Source organism: Maylandia zebra, linkage group LG5, assembly GCF_041146795.1.
Source record: "Maylandia zebra isolate NMK-2024a linkage group LG5, Mzebra_GT3a, whole genome shotgun sequence".
Lineage (NCBI taxonomy): Eukaryota > Metazoa > Chordata > Actinopteri > Cichliformes > Cichlidae > Maylandia > Maylandia zebra.
In genome coordinates this window covers 16,417,300-16,438,949 of record NC_135171.1, presented here as the reverse complement: position 1 = coordinate 16,438,949, position 21,650 = coordinate 16,417,300, and the positions used below count along the sequence as shown (strand labels likewise).

Here is a 21,650-nt window from a genome sequence, read left to right as displayed (position 1 = left end):
ACTGACACAAGTAAGAGAAAAAAAGATTTCCAGCAAACTTAGAGTTTCTTAACATATGTGGTTTTTTTCTAGCGCTATAAAAGTATTTGATTTTAGGCTGATATTTTATTTTGAAACCACAGACCGGAAACTATCCAGTGCACTTTGTTCCTCTTGACTTTCTTGGAGTTAAACAGTTCTTCCCAAGTTTTGGAGATGTTTTCCGAAGTTTTTCCGCAGTAGCGGTTATTATGAAGCTTGACTTTGTTTAGGTCTATAAATCGTTGAAACGGCGTAAGCCGTTTCTCCGTATATGTTAAAGTTCAAGGACGACGGTCTTGAGCACCGGAGACGCTGTTACATTAGGTGTTTCTCAAGAAAATCTAGAGAAATGTTTTCGTCGCCACAGCACAGTGAAGTGCAGACACAATGCAGACAGTTAGCTAGCGGCTTCCCTCGGTGGTAGCACACCAAGTCACGAATGCTTCGGGTACACTTTACCGTGGAGAGGGTCGCAATATGTATATATTTCTTAAATATCGAAGTATCGTGTTTTGCTCCAGCCTTTTTATATTCACGTTGCGGTCCCGATGTAACAAGGCGCACCGGTGTTTTGGAGGACACAACTGGAAACCAGTCTTGTTATAACGGCACTGCCCTGAGTACATCATGGCACACAACATCTTCTTTCCCTGTGAAACATAGGGTGAGTTGCTCAGTGGTAAAAAAAAAAAAAAGCCAATGGTATTTGTTTAGCTGTCAGCTAGAAATTAAATTTAGCAACCAATAGATTGATTCACATCATCTAAATAAATTAACCGTTCTTTCGTAACAAACTCTTGTTTTTGTTTGTTTGTTGTTGTTGTTTTTACAGTTGCAGTCATAAGTTTACATCCACTCATCACGAGCTTGACTTTCATGGTAATTTGGGGGCTTTTAATGATTTCTATGAACTGGTGGAATGATGGTACCGCTCCATCTTCAATGGCTCTAAAAAAACAAGAACTGTGTGCACAAGTTTGAATTTATGTTGGATTTTCTCTAATCCTTCTCCTTGGTGATCATGACTGACTACAACTGTTAGTTTCTTTTTAACACCATAAAAAGGATTTGTTTGATACCACTCATGGATTGATCAGTGCTCAGAACAATGGGAAAGTCCAAGGAACTCAGTGAAGATCTGAAAAGGAGAATTCTACCAAATCATTAAATATGTATGCAAGTATTCCACCCTTTAAAAAGAGCGGTGAAAATAAATAATTCAAAATTACCATGACAATCACTATCATGATGAGTGCATGTCAACCTCTGACCATAACTGCTGGCCATAACATAATTACATATTTAATATAATAGATGTGTACCTCTTAATGCTCTTATCCCATCAGATCCTTGCCAGTATGGATTCAATACAACATGACCCAGGCAGACAATCAGCAGACCCATTACTTAGAAAGGATGGTTTGTGCTTTTTCTTAGCCAATAACACAGAAAATAACTTTTAAAATAATGAAATAATATGCTGATTCAACTGTACATTACTCCATGATGTGAAAAATAATGTTTGGTTGTGCTTTTTTTGCCCACTTGTGTTGTTCATTTGAGTGTAAATTTCCATAATGAACGCTGTAATAGTTTTGCTTGGGGAATGTGTGATATACAGGCTCTCTTTCAGCTTTTGTAGCTGCTTTTTTCAAGCTGTTCAAGCACCATGTGTACACATTTACCTGACAGGTACAGTGGAAATTGGTGAGGCTAAAGCCTTTTTCGGGAGGGGACCTCTCGCATCTTCAGCTCCTGCTGGTCCGTGGGGACACTCTTTTTACTCTTCATTTTCCTATGTATCAAATGGCTTGCACCTCAGGAACAGCAGAAGCACCCTCACCCGATATAACCTGGGCCACTCGCTGCCTCAGGTATGTTTCTACATGATTATTACTAAACTATTCCAAAAAAATTGTGTTGGAAGAAACTAAATATATATTGTTTTGGGGTTTTTTTTCTTTTTTATAATCCTGCAGGTTCAGAGTGTAGTGCCTCCAGCTGCATTTGGAGTAAAATTTCACAAGTGTGCACAGGTACATCAACAATATTGAAAGAATTTAAAAATAAATGCACATTTAATGAACCAATTAACCTGATATAAATTTATTTTTCAATCATGTGACCAAGGTGAAGCTTGACACTGATCCCCCTCAGTTGACGTTCTTTCTGCTGGTTCGCAACGTGGGCCCTGTGGGTGGCACCAACCTATCTCAGGTGGCTATCCGGGACTCGATTTCAGGATTAGTACCTCTAAAATCTGAAGGCAGGGTTGTGGAAAGAGGCTACCAGACATTTGCCATTGAGTCGTTGTTGGGTATGTTTGGGAATGAGGATGTTTAAGAAGATTATTTTTAGCCAGACTATGTCTGCATGCTGCTTCGGCAGTTGATATGTTTATTTTGCTCACTTAGCTGGATCTCAAGTTGTTCTCAATTATACTGCTCACGTAAGGAGTCAAAAGAGCGAAGTCCTTGACCTTCCAGCTTTTCTCACCTTCTCTAATGCCTCACAGGTACTTTTTTCAATCTTCCTAATTGGCAACACTGTCAAACCAAAGCTTTCTAGATCCTAATTTGCAGGATAATAAGGTCATTTCCAGTCCTGTTAGCCTGGTTGTTTATTTCTTTCTTGGTTCCACAGAATGATGTCAGCATGTTTGGCCCATTAAGGGCTAATCTAACGCTGAGGATGAATTCCACAGACAGGGTAAGTTTGGGGCAGCACCTTAATTTGTAACAAAATCTACATGACAGCATAAGTTGTTTATTGTTGTCATTTCTTCAGTGTTATATTTAGCATGTTCATAAAAGGGACTTAATTGTAAGTGTGACATATAGGTCTCTCTTTTAGATCTATCCTAACCACGGTGTTCATTTTGCTGGATTTGTTGCTGGGTTCTTTGTCACCATGGTGCTGCTGCTGCTGGGGTTTCTGGCCATAAACGTGATAGGACTCAGAACTAGACTGAATCTTCTTCAAAAAAGGGTATCACAAGTTCATCTCTTAAACCTAAGGATAAAGTGTAATATTGACCATGAACAATTTAAATGCAGTTGCTATAACAGTGCTTAATGCTTATTGCAATATATTTCATTTGCATAGTAATGTCTGTATATGTTCTTTTGTTTTGTTCTTCATCTTCATTCTGCCGTATGGTGTTTCTTTTGCTTCAGAGAAACAGAAGTGATTCAGACCCTGAGTTTGCAGACTCCAACTTGAGTGAGACAGTCAAGGATGAGGCAACATTTGAAGACAAGATTGTGGACACCATGGTTCTGGAGGATCCACAGAACATGTACAGGGCTTTGGAAAAGTGAGTAGATCAGCCCAGCATGACTTAATTTCCATTAATGGAACAATACCAAAAAACAATTAGTACAAAAATGAATCGTTAATTGTGTTACTGTAAAGTTGTTCCTTTTTCTACATTATGTCAAAATCAATACCTGCACCTTATTCTGTTTATTGTGTGTTTTATCTCTTTAGTCTTGAAATGTCTTCACTGCTACATGCCACCAATAACCTGGAAGCCATCCGGATTCAGATTTACAAGGGCGTGATGTCCTCCTTGCTTGCCAGACTTCAATTTCAGGGCCAGGCCAGTGCTCAAGCCCAGGAGAGGCTGCTTAGTGTGCTTCACGGGCAGCTGCTAGGCATGGAGGGACGGCTCAAGGAGGAGCGAGGGGCTCGCATGGTTGCCTTGGCTGGTCAGTGTAACCTGGAGACTCGGGAAGAAATGGAAACAGAGCACTGCAGAGAGGCTGCTGAGAAGGCCCAGGCTGAGCTTCTGTGTCAACATGCAGATCAACAGGTAGTAACAATCTGTTTTTGCATTGTTAACTCTGCCAAGGATGTTAGCATTATGGGATTACACAAAAACTACTAGGTCAGTGTTTATGATATTGGACAAAGGAAGAAATCTGTTCTGAATCAAGGTGTGTATACTAGTTTTGTTTTTAACAGTTCAGTCACACTGGCAGCTGGTAGTGTAGTAGGGTGTAGGGCATCTACCGTAAAACTGCCAACTTAAACATGTAGAGCTATCTGCTGTGATGGGGGACCCCAGCCATCAAGGGCTGACTGAAATGTAATCGTTAAACCACTATGGCAGAGGCACCGCAAGTACAACAGCTGTTTTGGAATATGAAGGTTTCTATGAATAAAATAAATATAAACATGTGTTAGAAGAAAGATTTCATTTTCACAACTTTAAGATTAATTTTGAAATCTTGAAATCTCAGGAACTTCTTCAGTGTAGTGTCCTCCTGGAGAAGCTGCACAAGTTGAGCCAGAGTCAGCTTCAACGCATCTTATTGGTTCGTCATGAAGAGGCCTCAGCGAAGCTCCAGAGGCAGATCATTGAGTGGCGACGGGTGGAGCTGCACAAGATTTTCTCAGAGGAACTGGAGGAGGCCACCAGGATGGGAGAGTTGGAGAAGAGCACAGCCAAGAATCTTCAGCACGAATACTTTACTTGTCAGGTGAACAGTCAGAGCCTTTTGAGTTGAGTTATCATTTAATTGTCATGCCTGTTTAAAGAAAAATGTTGTGATATGCATACATCTACACTTGTGGTGAAACATTAACATGAAACACAAAGGACGTAAATAGTGATGACTTCATAAAGTTGTTGTTTTGTTTTTGTTTGTTTTTATCCAGGATCAGCTAGAGGAGGTGCTGGATGTAGTCCTTGCCAATCTGCGCTATGTGCTAGCTGAACGCAGCGCACAGAGGAAGTTTCTGGTGCACAGCCTCCACAGCCTTAACAGCCTGATTTCTGACACTTTCTCCAGCACCTCCAGCAACTTGGACAGCTGGTTCACTTACATCAGGGGGTTGGTGCCAATTTAAAAAAAACACAAATGTTCCTGCGTCTTAATAAAAAAATAACTGAAACATGTCTGGTAATCATGTGATATATACAAAACAAAATATGCAGTATCTAAAAGTTCAGGGACATAAATGCTCTAGTGTTTTTAAAAATCTTGTTGATATCTACAAATACAAGTACACTATGCTAGAGTTGTTTCACTGTGGTACTCTGCTCCCTTCTCCACCAGAGGGAGCAAACTGCCTGCAGTGCAGGTCGACCACCTACAGGAGAAGGCTCAGAAAGAGCTGGTGATGCTGAGACAGAGACTGGATGAGGCACTGAAGCAGGAGAGGAGAGCCATGCATTGTGGACTGATTAAGAAGAGGAGGGAGCTCATATCTGACATGGTGAGCAAAAGTGGATATACACAGGTCTCTGCATTTATTCATTGTAACTGATGTCAAAAATATGTTTTGCAAGGTATTTCCGTTTGAAAAATGAAATCCTTTTTTTTGCCTTGTCCAGGTGACGGTCCACAAACAGAGACAGAAGGACCTGTCGAACATGTGCAAGGGTCTGGAGGGAGGGATAGAGGTAGGACAGCATCTGCACTGTTGGCAGAATTTACTGACAGCTCACAGCTTGGAGCTAGCAGAGCTTATCAACAACCTGGATGAGGAAGCTGCTGCAGACATCCGCAAGGTGCCACACTCAGACTTCACATCACTTTGTGTGTCAATTTTCTCCTGTGAGACATGAAGTTGCATAAATATGAAGTGAGGTTGGTCTCATACCTGTTCTTTAGATCACCATGCGTGTGATCCAGGGTGCCATAGCAGACATCAAAGCCATCCAGCCTTCTGCAGCTCAGGCTGTATTAGCCCTCTTGCCTCCAGGAGAGCAAGACTTTCCACTGCAGATGGAACCAGGGCAAGGATCAGGACAGGGAGCGAGTGCTCTCCTGGTGGGTCAGGAAAGACTGCACCAGGAAGGCAAGGCAGCCTTGCGTATCCTCAGCTCCACCAGGGAGGCTCTGAAGGAAGACATGGAGAAAGAGCTACAGGAGCAGAAGGCACTTAGGACACGCTGCAAAGATTTCTTCAGGTCAGTGAGGCAATTTTACTGATTTCAGAAACTAAAGATTGTGTATGCGGTCCCAGTAGAAGATGGAAAATCAAAGAAAGAAACAACAAACTGGTTCCACAGGTTTAGGATGATAGCAGGTGGGAATTCTTAAAGCAGCTGCAATGGTAGCAGATGCCACACACTGTTTACTTCCAAGGAACTTTTTATCTTTTATAAATAATATATACATTGGATAATGCTACCCAGTAAGTTTAGAAGAGTCAAGCTGGTTCACCTGTCACATTTCTCTTTTCCTTTCTATCATAGGTGTTTGTGTTTGTCCCAGCTAACTCTGTCTGAAGATGACAGGCTAAAGATGAAACTGGAGTTTCAGAAATGTCTTTCTGTGATAGATCGCTGTCTGGTGATGCCACACGCTGTCGCCAGAACTAAACTTCTGTGTGCTCTGGCAGCTTGGAGGAAGGAGAGCGAGAAACAGATGGTGCATATATAATCACATGTTACTCATTTTAAATGCTCTTAAAATGTTGCTGTATAGAATTGCATATTGTACTGATTGTCATTCATTTCATAGTTTGAAAAAAAGTTCGTGCTACCCTGAATTGGAAAGTGGATGGATTGGGTGGGGGGCTTTTTCCTGCCTTATTCACTAAACTTAAAATTAAATCAACAATGCCGTCATAGATTTCTCCCCCTCTTCTTTTAAAAGGCATTAGCTAAAGCAGTATGGCTAAACAATTTAGCTTCTTTGCACTGCAGTTTTTCAACTGCTGGCAATGCTCTGAATTAAATTTCCCTGGGAAACGCTGATCAAAGCATGCATCGTTTTATGGAGGCATGTAATGTGGTGGTAAAGCAAGTACTCATCTCATTTTCATCACCAGGCCTTTATGCATTTTGGTATTGATAAGTTCTTTTGAGTCAGTTCGTGGCATTTTTCCCATGGGAAATTTTTTTCCCATGTTTATTCAGTATGCATTAATATCTTCTTGTTTTTGAATCTCTTTATAATATTCTTAAGGTAACTCAAAGTAAGAAACTGACCAGTGGAAAACCACACTGCTGTAATCCTCAATTGTGTGACTGCTGGATGAGTGTACATTGTTATTGAGAAATTATAAAGGGGATCCACAGAGTGGCTTCATTTCTGATCACGTCATGACATTTAGCTTGGAGTTCTTTCCCAACCACCTTCCGGATACTGTGGCTTTTTGCAGATGAATCCACAATCCAAGGGGAAAACCAGTGAGGCCAGACAGAAAGCAGACACATCCGACCTGCAACTTTTCCAGAAAAAGCTTAAGGATAGGATTCAACTATATGAGAGGGAGAAGGAGATGGAGAGCAGTATAATGAGCAAGGTATAGCTGTTTCCTAAAACCTTGATAATTTATTTTTAAGTTTATTTATTATCATCCTGTATTTTTACAGCATGTTAAAGTGATCCAGGAAATTCACAGAGCAAAGAAAACCAGAAGTCTTGAAGACAGTTTGAGTTTAACATCACAATTGTGCATCAGTAGGTTTTGAGTTTATACCAGATGACTGAAAATCATCCATTCTCAATATGGCAGGTGTTGGAGGAGATGAAGCATGAGAGAGAAGATGATCTGCACTCTCAGGCAGACAGCCTGGCTGTGCAAATGGCTATCGTCCATTACCAGAAGGCTGAGAGGCGAGCCAAAGTTTTGGAGACCTGCAGAGCAATGCTGACTCTCCATAGCCTGCTTGTTCAACAGCTCAAAGAAAGGAAGCATTTGGAGAGACAAGACATGGCTCAGAGTATACAAAGCCACTGCTTGGTAGGTAGTATCTGACTTGTGTGCGGTAGCTGCTTCTCTCCTGAAGCCTATAAATTTTCATTCTGTGAAATTTTTCATTTTTATCTTTAATTATTGGGTTTCTTCTGAGACTTGGTTATTTGAAGGTCACTTTGACTTTTGCCACAGGGCCTAGAGGAAGCAGAGCAACAGCTTCAGGAGGAAAGAACAACGTTGGACAGCCTGCAAATGTCTCAGCCCACTATAAAGTCAAGTAAAACACATCAGGACGACTCTGGTGTGGGAGATGAGAACTGTGAGCAAGAAACCGTGTTTCAGTTGCAGACAGATTGCAGGATGGGGGCCATCCTTCAGGATGCACTTTATAAGCGTGAGAAGGTTACTTCACTGATGGCTGAGAGGTAAGCTATTATTCAGCATTATTTAGAGAGCAATGAGGACTTTGGGGGTATTGATATAAGCCATTCTGATGTTTTCAGGTTTCACTTAATGACTGCCAAGAGTCAAAGCATGGAAGATTTAAAAGAACAAATGGAGCTCAAGAGACTGTATGCAAACTGTGACCAGGTCTCAGGTTTTTTTTCCCATGATAAGTGTTTGGATAATATGTGTAATAAAAGCAATCAAAACTTTGTACCAGTTAGTTCAGACAAAATGTGGGCTAACGAATACTCTGCACTGCTCTTCGTTACAGGATCTGGACTTTGCATCTCAGCTGGTCAAGCGGTGTCATGTGTCTACCGAGGTTCTCCTGGAGGCCCTACGTCTCCTTCTCCCAACCCTGCCTGAAAGTGAACTCCTTTCAATCAGTGATGCCCTGTGCCCCAAGCAGCACCCTCCCTCAGGGTCTGCAGAACAGGAACACCCAGGGTAAGAACCAGGTTCTGAGTTTCTATCCTTTTATAAGAATCTGGAGGTTCATACATCATCTGTCAACAGTGTTCAGTGCGTTTGACTTATGAGAGTGAATCTTATTATATTGTAACAGTAAATAGAGTTCTGTCAAAGAGATAATCAACTTTTTTTTCCTGAAGGAATATCTGAACAGAATAACATAACCACTACAGTTTGCTAGGGAAAAGGGAAGTAATGTAAATGAGCCGGTAGAAATGGTTGACAACAAAATTGCAATCTTTAATGAGTGAAATTAATACATATGCTAAGAACAAACGGAGCAGAAAACACAATGAAAGAACTTTTGTGTTTTCATTGATTTTGGAAATGGTGTCTTTCCAGCAACCTTATAGATTTATTCATTACTTCATACGATTTTTCATGAAGTCATACTTCACTGACTTGTTGCAGTTCTGTGCCTGGGCATGGTTAGTGATCACACTATGGGTATACTGCATCAGGGCATGCTACTCTTAACCATTATCAGGCACTGTACACAGCAATCACTGCACACAGCTGGACTTTGGAGGTCAAACGTGCTCAGGCTTTGTAGGATACCTATAATGAGTACATCCTAAGAGCCTGGGGGCTCTCTTAAGCAGGTGAGTAAATTACAGATTCAGTCTGATTCACACATGAGGCTGGGACACTGGTTCAGTCCAGCACAAGGGCCAATGGAGTAGATGACTCACAAGAAAGCAACAGAATATCAAGTGCAGCCACTAATCTTGATTGAGCAATAAAACTTATAAATTTTTTATCAGGGCAATAACATTAGACGGTGAAGTTCTTTGAGGAAATTTAAATTGGACATATTGGAGCATAATGCTATTAGTTTGACTCTTGGCTTAATCTATTATAGCTGTGCAGTATTTAATGTGTGTCATGCTCTTTTACTGAAACTCTAAAGATTGTTTGTTCCTTGTTTAGCTGAGTGATTTAATGAAGTTAGATGAAATTACTTCTCATCATTTTTAAGTTGGGTCTCCAGCATACATAACCTGCATGCAACAACAAGTTGGTCTAGTCTTGCTAAGGAAATGATAATGTTTTGTTTTTCTTTTTTTCTTTCTGCTAGTACACAGCCAGTCTCAACAGTTCAAGTTCTGTTTTTTTAAGAAAATATATTTGAAGTCTCTTATTTGAGAAGAAACAAAACTCTGTGTTTCCCCAGCAGCCAGTTGAAACACAACCATCTCTGCGTATTGTCTTAAATGTAAATAACAAAAGCTGTTTTCCCTGAGCCAAGATAAAGAGATAAATGATTTTACTCATCATTTAATTTCCCCTCTTGTCCTGGTGCACTGGAACAGTTTTGTGTGCACCCCGCTGAGTCTGGATTGTTTTACTGATGAATGATGCCTCATGCTTTGGATCTGAGCTTCTGGCCAAAGGACAAGGGAGTGAAAAGTTTGGAACAATATGCAAGACATGTGTTTTTCTTTTCATTAGTTCTTTTGTTTCTGCTTTTTGTTTGGAGAATGGAGTTCACCAATTCTTAACAGCTGTTTTAGTTTTATTGAAAAGAGAATTCATGTATATAGTATTGTTTAATTTTAACAGTGACTATTATATTCATTTTTAGTTCCCTATTTTATTCGCTGGACTGTGCTACAGTAGCTTTGCGTGATTTACAGTTCAAAATAATTCTTGCTGGGCCTTTAGTGCTGCCCCTCTGTCTGAAAGGAGCCCTTTCAGCTTTTCACCTTTAAGACCATCATCCAAGAAGCCAGCGCTCTTTCCATTGGCTGCCCCTCATAAACACGGCAGATAGGCGGGACTTGTGTGCTCCAAGCCAAAACTGTGTTCTTGAGAGCCATATTAGAAATATATGCTCGCACTAACATCATTCAGAGTACCAAAAATGATCTGAAATCTGATTTTTTGACTCATATTTAAATATTATTTATACACACATATAGTCTGTGAACTCCTGTTTTGAAGAGTTGGTAGTTATGTCTGCTGTTCTGAGGACAAATGTCTCCCTTGATTTGTCAGTGTCCTTTGCTAATTTGGACACTAATATAAAGCAATCAGGTTGCTCCAAAGTGGTCAGGCTTTAAATTTCCCTCTATCCAATACCACAGTTTGCTTTAATACACTGCAAAAAAGCAAATGTTGACAAAACTCAAAATACTGAGGCAGCTTGGTTCAATGGCTGTCTTGAGTTTTCTTGGCTTTTCACTGTTCATGTTGATTTTAGACTTTCATGTTGAAACAGCAGTTTTGGCAACTTGAAAATCACCTTATTCATCATAATATACCTACAGTGTAGGAGAATTATTTGAGGACTTGTCATAGCATGCTGTATTAAATCCATAGGTAGGTGTTCAGAGGTTCTGTCCATGCCATCTGCTCGCTGCATAGCTAATGTACCACATATAGTCCCCCCATTACAAAACCCTGTTGATGACTCATTTGCATTTTGACAGATATTGTCTATGAAGTGTCACAAGTACAGAGAAACCAGAAGACTTGCACTGTTTACTGTCAAAATAAAGACTGCCTGAGGGATATACAGGGTCTTTGCCTGGTTTTAGCAGGAGATTAATGTTTGCAGAATTCATATTTGATGGAAGTCTGCCCTTTTCTTTAATTTCCAACAACGTTCTGTAGAAAACTGGTGCTAGAATCGACCAGAATTCTTTGTAGAATTCTGCAGGAAAGCCATCTGGACCTGGAGCCTTATTATTGTGCATACTTATCAGGGCTTCCTGGAGTTCACCTGGTGTCAGTGGTGAATCCAGTGCCATTGCTTGAGTGTCCAATAATTTTGGAAGAGTTATGTTGTCCAAAAACTGATCAATTTCTTTTTTAGATGGGTTTATTTGTGGTGAATACAACGTTTTATAGAAATCCCTGAAAATGTTGTTTATTTGTATCGGATCATATATTGTGTTCCCAGATGAATCTTGAACAGCACATATAGTTGTTTTTTCTTTATTTATTTTTAGCTGGTTTGCTAGAAATTGACCGGATTTATTACCATGTTCATAATTTTGTAGGCGTAGTCTTTGTACTAAGAATTTTGTTTTTTTATCAATTATCTCATTTAATTCTAGTTTTGTTTTGCGTATTTTGTTCAATGTTTCCTGATCTTGGTGGGACGCGTAGGCTTCTTCTAGTGATTTGATGTTTTTTTCTAATTCCTGAATATTTTTGTTTTCTTTTTTCTTTTTATGTGATGAGAAAGAAATTATTTTACCTCTCATCACAGCTTTCCCTGCTTCCCATAGAACAGAAGCTGATGTTTCGGGAGTGTCATTATAGTTCAAATATGAAGTCCACTCTTTTTTAAAATATTTAATAAAGTCTTCATCTTTAAGTAGTGATATATTAAATCTCCAGTTTTTTCTTGGCGTAGTATTATTCTTGTGCATTAGTGTTAAAGATACAGGACCATGATCGCTGACAGCTATAGGATGAATCTCAGTGTCTGAAATGTTGTTCAGCAGTGAGCTGCTGACCAAAAAATAATCCAGACGAGAGTAGGAGTGATGGACATGTGAGAAAAAAGTATATTCCTTACTGGTGGGGTGAAGGGAGCGCCATGCATCGCAAAGACCAAAGTCGCTCATATACTGTTTGATTATATTTGTGGACTGCCAATTACGCTGAGTTCCCGCTGTATTGAGCCTATCCATGTCTTCATTTAGTCCAAGGTTGAGGTCACCTCCAAGAACAAGTGTGCCATCTAAGTGTTCAGAGAGTGCACTGAAAAAACCGTGAAAGAATGAGGGATCATCAACATTTGGACCATATACACTTGCAATACATAGCTTTTTATCACGTATAGATAGTTTAATGATTAAGAATCTGCCCTCTGGATCTATAACTGTATCGAGTACTGTGAAATTAATATTTTTATGTATTAAAATTGCTGCTCCCCTTTGTCTAGAATTATAACAAGCTGAGAACACATTAGGAAACTCAGGTGTTTTAAGTTCATTCGAACCTCTAAGAGGTCTGTGGGTCTCTTGTAATAGGACAACATCTGCCTGTAGTTTTTTGAGTTGGTTAAATATTTTTAACCTCTTTTCTCTGGAGCCAGCTCCATTTATATTCCATGTAATGAACCTCAGTGTACCCATAGATGTTTGTGTATAACTAGGGATGTATGCTGTGTGCGTTGCTTAGACAGGTGGAGAGAATACGTCACTTGTTCATAAATAAAGAGAAGGAGAGAGAGAAAAAATGTGTGGCGAGATGCTCCCTGAGTCTGACTTTGTGTATGCATAGTTACTAATATGAGTAGGCTTGGCTTAAGTGTGTGTGTATCTTATATGACTGTGTGCGCTGTCTGACTGATGTAAATGTGCTGCCGTTGAGCGCATGGTGCGTATGTGTCGAAATAAAGGATGTTTGTGGATGAGTGTCGAAGCAGGTGATCGAGGCAGTGAAAGGAATAAAGAAAGAAACCAAGGACAGGGGTGAGCAGCATAAAACCAAGAGGGGGAAAAGAGAGGAGGAAAAAAAAAAAACGAGAAGAAAAAAAAAAACAGAAACAAAACGTAAACATTCCAATTCAGTTTGGTAAAGTAAATCCGTTGGGCATCTTTCTTTGCCTTTAGACAACAATTCTGATGGCAAAAGAGCCAAACGGGACAGGCCAAAAAAAAAAAAAATAAAGACTGCCTACCTAAGACCGACTCTGTGTTTTGAAGGCAATCTTAAAAATATAGTAATTCTCCTAAAGGTTTTTTCAGTTAGACTTATCCGGATTTATTAATTAAACTTCCCAGCTTAACATGTTGTACCCTACTACGAAGGAGATAAAATATTTAATCATTTTTCTCTAAATGTGAGATTACAAAACTGATGAATTGTTGCAGTGTGTGAATAGTTAGGAATTGTTTTATTAAACCAGTTGTCTGCAGACTTTGTAAAGCAGCTGACAGTTTTGTATTCTGTTGGTGACTTTTTGTTTAGGTGTGCTGAGGAGCTGAACAGAGTTCTTCCTGTGAAACTGAGAGAAGATGTGGTGCATAAAAATATGCTGAATATTCCAAGTTGTGCTTTGGATAAAGAGGGGTGAGTTAAACACATTTCTTTGTTCTTCTACCAACCACCATATAAAGACTTCATGTTACACCACAGCCAAGGCTAATTTGTAGTTTAGTGGTCACCAGATATTACTGTCAGATCCTTAAATTGAAGTGAAATGTGCCTGTCGGATTGCATGGTTTGGCTGCGGTGACCACACGCATGAGGTAAGCGCGTTAACACTCTAGTCCTGCTAACAAAAGCTCCTTTGTCCTCCAAATCTCACAGACTCCAGGAAAAGAGGCAAAGTCTGATGGAAAAACTGCTCCCCAGGTCCGGTCTTGTGCTTCAAGGGGATACTGCACCGCTGCTGACTAAGGAGAAGGGAAAGAAGAACAGCTGTAGCAAAGCACAGCAGCCACTTTATAAATCTGGGCTGCCTGTTAAAGAGCAGCAGAGCGACAGTGGAAGAGAAGAAGTTGTGGACACGGTAAAGGAAGCAGAGGAACACACGCCTTCAGCCTCTGCTTGCTGTGCGCCGGGGAGCCCAGCAACCGGGGAAAAGCTGTTTGTTTTCCGGGATCCACCTGAATCATGTAACAGTGTAGATGTCCCAAATAGAAAAAGGAAGAGGAATTTCCTCAATCTGAAGAAAGGTTCAGTGGCCCCAACAAACCTACCTTGAAATTTGTCTTGCCTTTTGTATTATTTTTTTTAATGAGGATGGTATTTTATATATGATCATGCTCCAAAAAATCTGGTACTTCAAAGTGTTTATATGATCTGACTTTGTTTTATTTTTTAATAAAATCAGCTGGCTTAAGTTGTTTCCAGTCATTTCTCCCTGTCTTCTCAATAATTCAGATTGCTAATAAGCTGGTCAGAAATGACTGGTTGAGTAATAAATTGTTATGTTGTCCTAAACATCTTCCCAAAAGGCAAAACTTCACTAATCAATAATAGGAGAAAGGAACATGCCAAAGTGAAACCTTGTAGCTGTGTGTTAATGAGAAAGCTGCTACTTTCAAACATCTGTGTTAAAAGCCCTACATTGGACAAACGGATACAAAGTTTCCAAACACGCTCACACCTGTGATTTCTACTAATGAACTTCGTGACTGCAGGTCAGATGATTTAACGTACAAAGTGGCTGACTTTAGTCTTTGATTAATAGCTCTCCTTAATATCTTGCTTTTATGTAATGACGGGCAGTAGGACAGAAAACACCGCAAAATCCGTCCGCCCATTGTCAGCAGGGAGAAATCAGTCACCGCTGCTATTTAGACATGGCTGATTTGCTCTCCACAACGCAGAAGATCCCAAATGTCTTTTTGGGGTTTTTTTGTGTGAGCTGTGCTGCTCCTCCACGTCATCCTACGTGTTTTTTTTCTTCCACTCCATCCTTAAAACAGCAGCCGGCCCTCCTCTGTACTACTTGACAGCCTCTACCAGTCCAGTCCTGCAGAGCGTTATCCGACATGAAGCTGGGACTCGCAGCTCTCCTGTGCCTCTCCAGCCTCGTGTGGCTGTCGGAGTGCACACCTCCGACCTGCTACTCCAGAGCTCTCGACCTGAGCAAAGAAATCATGATGCTGCTGGATAAAATACACACTTCTCATCGCACGGTAAGAGAGTCTACGTTTGTGGCGCTTTTGGCATCTTGATGCCACCAGTTATTTAACTCAACTCTCATGTTTGCTGGGTTGCAGAAAACATGTGCTGAGATTCTGCCTGCCATCTTCCTGGACGTGCATGTAAGTTGTTAATTTTTTAAATGTTCAATTTTCTCTTACTGTATAATTTCCCAGTAAATGAAGCACTAAATGTATCAATTTAATACAAAATCAACTGACTAATTTAGCTGTTAAACTGGCAGACGACAAATATTTCCTGTGGCAAATTTGTACAGTTTGGATATGTGCATTGAGAATGCCCGAGGCACAAAATCTTAAGCTTTGATTTGACCTGATGTGCAAATGTTTGCAGTTTGACAGCTGCCGCTGTGCAAAAGAAAAAAAAAAGTATTTCTCTTGGAGATTGAATGTAAATACTTGTTTCATGACTCCAGAACTCCTGCATCACTACCAAGCTCCGTGACTTTCTTTACGTGGTGTTGAACCATCCCAACCAGTACTGCAGAGAGAAACCCAGAATGGTTCTGCTGAAGCGCAAAATCCAGAACCTTTACAGCATCATCACCAGAATCTGTTATCGGGTAAGCACTCCGCAGTGTGTGTGGGTTTCTTTTTGAGCTTTTATGTTTTCAAGTAGAGCAGCTACACCACATGTTTCTTGTTTCTTGTTTCTTGGCAGGACTTGGTGTTTTTCACAGACGACTGCCAGGCTATTGATACTGGAAACACCAGTCCTTACTATGCAGAGGACAGGCTTCAGCTGCTCCAAGAGGACAGATGATCAACAAAAACACAGATATCCGGGCATACGCTGCTGTTACATTCATATAAATACCACAGTAACAACACGTAGAATGGTAGAACATGCACCATAAACACCACATACTAAAGTGTATCAGATGCAGCATAAACACATCATAAGGCTTTGGTAGTGCACGCAGTGCTGCTTCACACTGTACCCAGTTGGGTACACACTCATGTTATTGGACATGCATGGCTACATTCCAGCAAGGAGTGCAGAACTTTCCACAGGAAATTTGCTGAATGTCAACCATGCCGATGAAAACCTTGAAATAACAAACCAAGGGAGCCAGCCTTAACCGCTGCTTACTTACCAGGGCTGATCAAAGCTCCGCGTGTCATTAAGAGAAATATATCGTTGTTGTCGCAACCTGTAGCCTGACAAACATGTATTTGAGGGAGCACTGTAACGCATTTTGTAAACATCTGAAGACCTGAACATGGTGGGGAAAGTGTTATGCAAGAAATAGATATCTAAGCCATGCTTGTACAGTATGTTCCTTCTGATAGGGTTTGAAAGAGTTGTGTCAGTTCTGCTGCTTGTACTCATGCTGAATGAATATCATGGATCAACGGCATTAAGCAGACTGAATGTAAAATAACAGATGTATCACTGTCAGAGAGAGAAACTCACTGCCTTTTATGAGTACTTACCCATGATTACCCACATATGCAATAAACCCTCTCTTTATGTGTCAGAGTTCATGCCCTTGTTGATTTGTTCTTCAGAGTTATTAAAAAAATGTCTGCCAGTTGTTTTTGGAAAGAAGGGATTATAAAAACAAAAAGAAAAGAACTGGAGGGTGAGTCAGCAGAGGAGCCCTCCCTGAAAACATTATTCATACTCTTAACTTATTTTTCATTCAGCTCTTATTGATTAATTTAACTTAATTAGAAAGCTTTTTGTTTTTTATTTAAAGCTGTTCTGTATTGAGTTACCACTGTGTCATTTGTCTCTTCAGTAAGCGGTGAATGTGTTTTGAAATGTGACCCATTAACTGTGACTGAAAGAAATCCACAGACAAAATGACTTTTTATTTCATTTTGGCGTTTTGGCCACACAAGGTTACTTGGACAAATAATTATGCTGAAATCTTGGATTTTCAAGACTGTTCTTCCCAGATGTGAGTTGTGGCCTTTGCTGCCCTCTGTTGCTGAAACCACACAACCAACCTACGGAAAATCTCCTACTTTTGTTAATTTATACAGACAGAAAAGAATTCTGGGATTTGTTGACCTTTCAAAACTAAAATGTACAAGAAAAAGTTGTCCTCTTTTCACATACATTTTTCAAAGTGTGAAACTGTTTTCTCATCACAGGCTGAAATTTTGCTTTTTATGTATACAGCACTTTTCTCAGCGCCCTATATTACTGCTTGGATGTCATTCAAACAATTATGAATAGATCTGCTTTATGAGTCATTTTGGATGAGGTCATGGTGTTTTGAATGCCGGCCTCTGTGGCGATGCAAGTCCTTGGTTTCCGTTCATATCAGTGTAAAAATAAAATGGAGTGCTTGAAATTACCTGTAAGGTACAGCATTACCTATTAGACATTCTCATTTAAATTTTTTGACAAAAGACAAGAGGCTTAATTATTTTTACATGACAAAGTTGCTCTTTTCTTTCACTGTCAAGTCACAGAAAGAATGGCCAAAACAGGAACATGCTTCATGAAAGAAACCAGTTGAAAATTCTAGTGAATTATTTAGCTCTTGAATTTTTCATTTGACATCAATACATCAATACTATTCAAAAGTAGTCTGAAATTCTGATCTAGGTTTGCTTTTTTGTTTATTTTTTAGAGTAATTGATGTATCTGATGTTGCAAGTGTAAAGTATTATGTTTTAAATTTGTCCCAAGTTTACCGATGCCTGATGCCACCCCAGCTTGTTGTTAGATTTGCATTTTTAAACATTACAGACTGAGATTACCTAATGTGTTCAGTGTATTGTTGAGCTCTAAAACAGCTGGTCATAAGTACATCTAGACTGTGTTGTCTCTCTCTTTTTTTTCACTTTTTATTCAGCAATTTAAATCAAGAAAAACAGAACAGGTGGGATACTGCATTGCACTGCATTCTTACAAAAAGGTAGCTTGCTCCTCAGCTTACATAAAGGCGACCCATTTCTTCAACTTCTTTAGAAAGGTGTCTCCTTTAGAGTTTGGCAAGAAAGTCAACCTCTCCATTATAAAGATTCCCCTAACAGTGTCAATCTATTCATTAAGACTTGGAGGGACTTTGGTTTTAATATTCAGATACTGGATTTATCCTTGATAGGTAGTTCTCATTTGTTTCATAGTCAAGTCTCAGCTTTAGAAGGATTTTGACAGTGCTCTGATCTGTCACAAGGTGGTGCTGATTGACCTATAATTCTACATCTTATATCATTCTACATGTTGTACATCTGCAACAGAAATGCATTTTAAACCTAACCTTTGAATGAAAGTAATACTAGAAAAAACACTTTTAAAGGGTCTTACACTGTTTATCTTTCAATTGCAGTATTTTTTAAGCAATCATCACCCTCTGATTCATTTTGTTCAGAAGCCATCACTTGACCTATCCGTCTTAGGTAATTATAAGCCTTTTTCCATCCATGCTTTTATTTAAAAAATTCTTGAAAGAGTAGTTGTAAAACAGCTAACTGAACATATGCGGTGGAATTGTTTATTTGAAGAGTTTCAATCTGGTTTCAGAGCTTTAGTGAAGGTTACAAGTGATCTTCTTTCAGCCTCTGACAGTGGACTCATCTCTGTGCTTGTCCTGGTAGATTTCAGTGCAGCGTTCAATACTGTTGACAATAACATTTTATTACTGCGATTAGAACATGCTGTAGATATTAAAGGTACTGTGCTGCAGTGGTCTGAATCATATCTATTTAGTAGACTCCAGTTTGCTCATGTAAACGGAGAGTCCTCTTCACACACTAAGATTAATTATGGAGTTCCACAGGGTTCTGTGCGAGGACCAGCTCTGTTTACATTATACATGCTTCCCTTAGGCAGTATCAGTATTAACTATGCAGATGACACCCAACTTTATCTGTCCATGAAGTCAGATAACACACACCAATTAGTTAACTACAGTAATGTCTTAAAGACCTGGATTACCTCAAATTTTCTGCTTTTAAATTAAGATAAAACTGAGGCCCTGAAAATCTTAGAAATGCAGTTTCTAGCCAAATGCTTTCTCTGGATGGCATTACTCTGGCCTCCAGTAACACTGTTAGGAATCTTAGAGTCCTTTTTGATGAGGACATGTCCTTAAATGCACATTTTGAACAAATATCTAGGACTGCTTTCTTCCATTTGCACAATATCTATAAAATTCTTTTAGAGTGGCGCTGAAAAACTAGTTCAGTGCAGCATTTATTACTTCTAGGCTGGACTAAAAACTCCCTGAAAACCCTTCAGTTAATCTAAAATGCTGCAGCAAGAGTGCTGACAGGGACTAGAAATAGAGCATATTACTCCTGTATTGGCTTCCCTTCATTGGATCCCTATTAAATCTAGAATTGAAATTAAAATCCTGCTCCTCAAATACAAGTTCTTTAATAATCAGTCTCATTGTATCTTAATGACATCAGAGTACCACATCACCCCATTAGAGTTCTTCACTCTCAGACTGCAAGTTTACTTGTGGTTCCTAGAGTATTTAAAAGTAGAATGAGAGACAGAGCCTTCAGATTTCAGGCCACTCTTCTTCTTCTGTTTCCGCTTTTAAGATTAGGCTTAAAACTTTCCTTTTTGATACGGTATGTTGATAGGGTTGGATCAGGTGACCCTGAATACACCCTTAGTTGCGCTGCAATAGGTGTAGGCTGCTGGGGGATTCCTATGTTGCATTGAATGTTTCTTCTTCAGTCACTCAGTCACTGGCTATGTGTTTATACACCTCTCTACATTTAATTATTTTTTATTATTAATCTCTGGTTCTCTTCCACAGTGTGTCTTTGTCCTGTCTTTATCCACCTAACCCAACTCGGGTTAAACTCTTTCACAAGTATAGTACAGCTGGACCATTTGAAGTTCAGTGCACACACACACACACACACACACACATATATATATATATATATACACAATAAGCAATAAGCAATTTAAGCAAAAAAAATTGAAAAATGCTAGAATACTGTGCATCATAAATATTGGGTCTAACAAAAATACTCAGTCTCTTTTTAATAAATATATAAATGACTCGTACATTTATATATTTTATAGTTTGGATCATGTTGCATAAGCATTTTATTTGATCAATTTTCTGCATGAATCATCAGGTCTGAACTCTTCACAGCTAATTAACCTACCCTGCAGAGGCGAAAAAGTTAGCAAACGGCTCTTTAAGAAATCCGCCTGCAGTGCGCTAATAAAGCTTAATTGCTGAGCTTGTTAATCATCATTCTAGGGCCTCAGAATCCACCTTCTTTTAAGGCAAACGAGAACAGATCATTTAAACCACATGCGGCCAAGTTATTAAACAATTTTATGTCCTGTGACACTGCACCAAAAATGTTAAATGCTGCACAATAAAAGCACAACTTTGCCGAAGGGTGACAGAAATCATTGTCTGCCTTGCTAAAATAAATGTCCTTATAAATGACAGATCATAAACTTATTTACATGAAAGGATCTCTGATGCAGTTTGTGATTTCGTTTGGTTTACGGGGTTTTCAGGCAATTTTCCATCACATTTAGCACTTTTATTGCACTTTAAAAGAAAACGCTGCCTCATTAGAGCGCATAAGAAAATGTTTCCCCCTTGTTTTCCACTAGATGACTGGCGCACTCAACGCGATAGTTACAATAATTACGCTGTTTGGCAAATGTGGCTGTGTAGTGTTCGGGCTGCATGGCGATTCAAAACTCTCATACTGCAGAGCCACGTTTCTCCCACGCCTGCAGTAAAGGCACCTTTTAAACGCACAGTTCAGATTATGAGCTCGCTCGCTCGGGTCAGCAGGGCACCGATGCAGTTCAACAAACGTGGTTGTAAACGAATCATTTAACAGTTCCACTCCTGATGGCCTCTTTGTTGTCCCCGTGGTTAACGACCTGAGCCACGTGCAAAGTCAGGTCACGGGCACAGGCCATTGAGGGCCTGTGTGACACGTAACGGAGCCAAAACGGTACTGCCCCCTCCGGTGGGCCTTACCGTCCACGTAAGCGCGAGAAGGACAGTAATCCAGTAATCTACACATTCTGCATGCAACATTTGTAATACCATATATATATTTGACAAACAGATGACAGTGGATAAACTAATTGATAAACTATTGGTTTAAAATAAATATATTTAAATGAAACTGATATAAAATCTGATCCTGTGAGCGCATATACGCCCACCGTCATATATGCCAAACTACTACTGAGAGATTATTGAACTTTTAAAAAAAATATTCTCTTTTGTAAATTCATTTTATTCCCATAAATTCACGCAAATTTGGGTTGAATAGTCATCTTTTTTACGAGCTTTCTAACATTAATATTGTCCTAATCTTTTAGTTTTCACTGAAGGGTTTCACACTATTGCTGAGGCCTTTATTCGTGGGTTAATTAATAGCTATATGTTTGTTAGCTTCACTCTAATGGGGAAATACACTGAAAAAAATGCAATAGGGTGGTTGTTGAAT

The 21,650-nt window shown here is 39.6% G+C and overlaps 2 protein-coding genes across 3 annotated transcripts; both read left to right on the top strand.

The window, feature by feature from the left end:
• Window positions 1-149: 149 nt before the first annotated feature.
• Window positions 150-14,404, top strand: LOC101477337 (limbin). 2 transcript variants are annotated; one of them, XM_004545186.4, is made up of 23 exons: window positions 150-685; window positions 1,368-1,440; window positions 1,714-1,895; window positions 2,001-2,057; window positions 2,152-2,338; window positions 2,436-2,536; window positions 2,665-2,730; window positions 2,875-3,009; window positions 3,198-3,337; window positions 3,511-3,835; window positions 4,266-4,505; window positions 4,684-4,859; window positions 5,085-5,244; window positions 5,363-5,539; window positions 5,643-5,941; window positions 6,230-6,404; window positions 7,141-7,284; window positions 7,498-7,725; window positions 7,873-8,105; window positions 8,184-8,271; window positions 8,399-8,574; window positions 13,528-13,629; window positions 13,870-14,404. In XM_004545186.4, the coding sequence occupies exons 1-23, from the start codon at window positions 461-463 to the stop codon at window positions 14,264-14,266; spliced, it is 4,086 nt and encodes a 1,361-aa protein (XP_004545243.2). In that variant the 5' UTR covers window positions 150-460; the 3' UTR covers window positions 14,267-14,404. The 2 variants fall into 2 exon arrangements, with proteins under 2 accessions (XP_004545243.2, XP_004545244.2); XM_004545187.4 differs by lacking the exon at window positions 2,875-3,009.
• Window positions 14,405-15,000: 596 nt separating this feature from the next.
• LOC101477812 (cytokine-like protein 1) lies at window positions 15,001-16,716 on the top strand. The gene is made up of 4 exons (XM_004545188.4): window positions 15,001-15,206; window positions 15,291-15,335; window positions 15,650-15,796; window positions 15,895-16,716. Exons 1-4 carry the CDS (start codon window positions 15,060-15,062, stop codon window positions 15,994-15,996), a joined length of 441 nt encoding a protein of 146 aa, XP_004545245.1. The 5' UTR covers window positions 15,001-15,059; the 3' UTR covers window positions 15,997-16,716.
• The last annotated feature ends 4,934 nt before the right edge of the window (window positions 16,717-21,650 follow it).